Raw genomic sequence first — 4,034 nt, 5'->3', positions numbered from 1 at the left:
CCCACCCTCTCACACACACTGTACCCCATCCAACTCCCCACCCTCTCACACACACTGTAACCCATCCAACTCCCCAACCTCACACACACTCTATCCCATCCAACTCCCTACCCTCTCACTGTAGCCCTTCCAATTGCCCACCCTGTCCTATGAAGTTTGTCTGTTCATTTGGTGGTTTTGTATGTTGAGTGCAAGCCAGGTGTTTGATATTCTTCGAGAGTAGTCTGTTAAGTGCTGGGAAGTGGAAAGCAGGAAAACGGGAATGGGTGTTGTTTTGAATTCTCTATTTTACCTTTCTGACTCTCAATTTTTTGGCTCCAGGTGCTGGAATCTACCCGAGTGACTCGACGCCAGAGTGCATTGGCACAGCGCTGGGAGGCTGGGATATTCCACAACCATCTGGAAGAATGAAGCTGGTCTTCTGATCTGAAGTGATATAATTGTAGATTAAGTAATATTTTAAAAAGCACTGCCTGCTGAATAGAAATGAAGTTCTGTCTTACACTCTGGAGTGATTTAACTCCAGTAACTGTATATAAACCTGTATAGATGACTTGGCTCTGACCTTCAAGTTCCAAGCTTGGGCTTGTTGTCTCCGTCTTCCTTTGTACATGGTAATATTAGGGAGAACTCTTGTAGCCATGAGTGAAACGATAGGTTCGATGGTAACCAACTTTCCTCAGCAGATCCTCTTCCACCCTGGGAATTGTCAGCTTTCTTTCTTTTGGAATGAACATATTGGTAAATGTACTTGAAATGGAAGCCCTCCTGGATTCTAAGAACTGAATTACAAATGAAATCTTTGCTGATTGTTCTCAATAATATCAGTTAACTTTTTGCAGAGAAGCAGAATCCTACTTGTGTGCATTTATTTAAAAAAATCTCATCAATAAATCAGCCTCAGTAACAAAGGTGCTTTCACTGGACAGATCCACATTGTGTCTGTGTCTGTTTGTTTTAGAGAAGGATAGAATGGGTAAGAAAAGGATGTAGCAAAATATCCATTATGTCCATTGATTCACTCTTATCCACCCAACTAGAAAGTTACACCTTAATTCCTCACAGATTTGTCACACACAATTTTCTTTTTGTCTTTCCTTGTTGTCTCTGCTTAATTATCTTATGATTTTGTACACGTGCTGTTACCACATCTCTAATAGTGAACTTTAGCATTTGCCAATGACCACATTAGTCTAACTGGCCTCTAGTTGCCCCTTTTATTTGCTGGTCTAACTAGAACAGTGTCATGCAGTTTAAAAAAAAAGTTTAATGCAAATTATCAACTAGTTACAGCTTACATTATTATGACAGACATAATTTGTAGACTTTGAGGAGGATCAGATGTTGAGTCTTATGGCCTTAGAGATTCTAAGCTGTTCTACCCACAAGTCCATACGGTATTAACACAGTGGGTGGTGCTAATGACCCTCCTCAGTATTATCCCTTTCAGACTCCCATTCAATAGCCACCTGTGTTAAACTGGTGCTCAGATGTGTATCCACGCTGCATATTTCCCAAGTGGTTCTAAATTAAACGTGTGTCATTTTAATATTTTCTATCTCAGGCCCATTTGGTCTGACTGTAGGGACCACTAATTCTTGCATATAAACATGGAACAGAAATATATAAAGTGATTGGCTAGTTTACACAGCTGAAATCGTAGAGTTTCACAGAACGCGTGATGGATGGAAGGGGTATACACAAACCGGCAAAATTCAAATAGAATCGCAAATCTGTGATTGAATTCATGAAATAATCTCTATACTTGTCTTTTTGATGAAACTCACCAATAAAACATTAATATATTAGTAAAACATTAATGTATCATTATAAATACCAGGTTTGCATATAAATATACAAGTATGGATAGGGTATTAATGTACAGAAATAAATCCAAGATGCAGCGGAGTAGGACGGTTCAGCTGGAGCTCCTCTGCTCAGTCCGTTCCTTTTCTTCTATTTCTCTCTCGTGTTTTTTCTCTTCTTTTCTAGATTTAGCTCCATGAATTGTTCTAATCATATTTCATTAATTATCCTGATTTCTTTATATTTCTCATGTTCCCCTTAATTCCAGAATCTTTTGTTTCTGACCACAATAACTTGGCCTTGTCTTTGTCCCATATTTATTTTCATTAATATTTTCCTAAAGCCAACACAAACTCCCCCTACCGCATCCCAAAACCAGCCCAGCTCGTGCCCGCCTCCCTAATCTGTTCTTCCTCCCACCTAAAGCCGCACCCCCATATCCTACCTACTAACCTCATCCCGCCCCCTTGACCTGTCCGTCCTCCCTACCTCCCCACCTACACTCACCTTTACTGGCTCCATCCCCGCCTCTTTGACTGGTCTGTTTCCTCTCCACCTATCTTCTCCTCTATCCACCTCCCCCTCTCTCCCTATTTATTTCAGAACCCCCTTCCCCTTCCCCTTCCCCTGCCCCATTTCTGAAGAAGGGTCTAGGCCCGAAACGTCAGCCTTCCTGCTCCTCTGATGCTGCTTGGCCTGCTGTGTTCATCCAGCTCTACACCTTGTTATCAAAGATTTTCCAGCATCTGCAGTTCCTACTATCTCTGATACAAACTCTCCACATTCTACTCCCAGTGGAGAACGCTTCCGCTGAACGCATACGCGGTGGTCAGTGACGTCACACCGCGACGATGGTATTTCGGTGGGCGGAGCCAGCGGCTGCAGGCAGAGGGCTGTGTGGGGGCAGGACCATGGAGGTGGGGGGCCGTCGGCAGGTGTGGCGGGGACAGGGGCTGCAGGGACTGCGAGGGCGGGGCCAAAGGCTGCAGAGACTGTGGGGGCGGTGACTGCAGGCGGCCGGCTGTAGGGGCGGGGCCAGTGCACTTTTCGGGGCGGGGACAAGAACAGCACGCAGAGGGCTGTGGGAGCGGGGATGCGGTCTCGAGGACGGAGACATGGTCCGTTGAGGTGGGGGCGGGAATGCTGTCCCAGGGGCGGAGCAGAGGGCTGTGGGGGCGGGTTCGCGGCGTCGGGGGGCGGGGCCGTGGCCTGTGGGGCGGAGCTGAGGTTCAGGGCCTGGGAATTCCAGGCTGCCAGCTGGATTCAATAGTGTTTCGCGAACAAAAACGGAAATTATTTTCATCTGCCTTTCCTGTGCAGCGGGAGTCATATTTATACAGGTTCTGTACATTAGTAGGGAAACAGCTGTTTATAATCCTTCCTCTCATCCCCAGAGTTCCTCCCCCCTTCACTACAGGGTTGTTAACTCACACCCATTTCACTGTTAGATCCAGAAATAGTCTGTTTTCTGGAATAGCAGGAATCTGAAATCTGATTTCTGAAGAAGGGTATAGGCCCGAAACGTCAGCCTTCCTGCTCCTCTAATGTTGCTTGGCCTGCTGTGTTCATCCAGCTCTATACCTTATTATCTCATAGTCTGTGACCTACTTGGTTCCTTGGCAGATTGATCGAGAAAGCTGTTGTGGATGTATCTCAAATATTTTCTCTACACTTTTACTGCAAGTGTGACTTGCCCGGCCTCTATGAAGATTGAAGTCTTCCATGATTACTGTTTTACCCCTTTTTACAAGTCCCTCTAATTTCCGGAGTTATACCCTGCCCTACACAACTACTGTCTGAGCGTTGTTCATAGCCTATCTGAGCTATTTTCTGGCTGCTGTCCTTATTCAATCCTTTGACGTTGAGAGCAGACATTCTCGCTTTCACTGATCACTTCGCAAACTCAAGTATTTTGTTTCTCTTGCTGTGTAATCACTGTTAGCAGATCAAACTCTAACTCTGTTTGTTTCTCCCCCTCGTCCGCCTCTCTTCTCCCTGTCCCTGTCCCTATCCCTCTTCCCCCTCCCCCTGTTTTATCCAGTCTGAAAGTAAACTCTGGTCTGGCCGTTAATGCTACTGTATTTGGATCTATCCAACGAGAGTCGTACAGCACAAACAGACCCTTAGGTTCGAATCAGAGATAGTAGGAACTGCAGATGCTGGAGAATCCGAGACAACAAGGTGCAGGGCTGGATGAACACAGCAGGCCAAGCAGCATCATAGGAGCA

General features: G+C 45.5%; 1 protein-coding gene across 2 annotated transcripts in view; it reads left to right on the top strand.

The window, feature by feature from the left end:
- The window catches only part of LOC109936545 (A-kinase anchor protein 2-like), an 11,256-nt gene extending 10,330 nt beyond the window's left edge, over positions 1–926 (top strand). For both annotated transcript variants that reach the window (XM_048614080.1, XM_048614079.1), the window contains one exon: positions 322–926. In XM_048614080.1, the coding sequence (XP_048470037.1) occupies positions 322–411 (90 nt within the window). In that variant the 3' untranslated portion in view covers positions 412–926. The remainder of the gene's footprint in view (positions 1–321) is intronic.
- The last annotated feature ends 3,108 nt before the right edge of the window (positions 927–4,034 follow it).

The sequence above is a fragment of the Rhincodon typus genome, chromosome 29, assembly GCF_021869965.1.
Source record: "Rhincodon typus isolate 14 chromosome 29, sRhiTyp1.1, whole genome shotgun sequence".
In the NCBI taxonomy this organism is placed as follows: domain Eukaryota; kingdom Metazoa; phylum Chordata; class Chondrichthyes; order Orectolobiformes; family Rhincodontidae; genus Rhincodon; species Rhincodon typus.
This window is presented reverse-complemented; position numbering and strand designations above follow the sequence as displayed.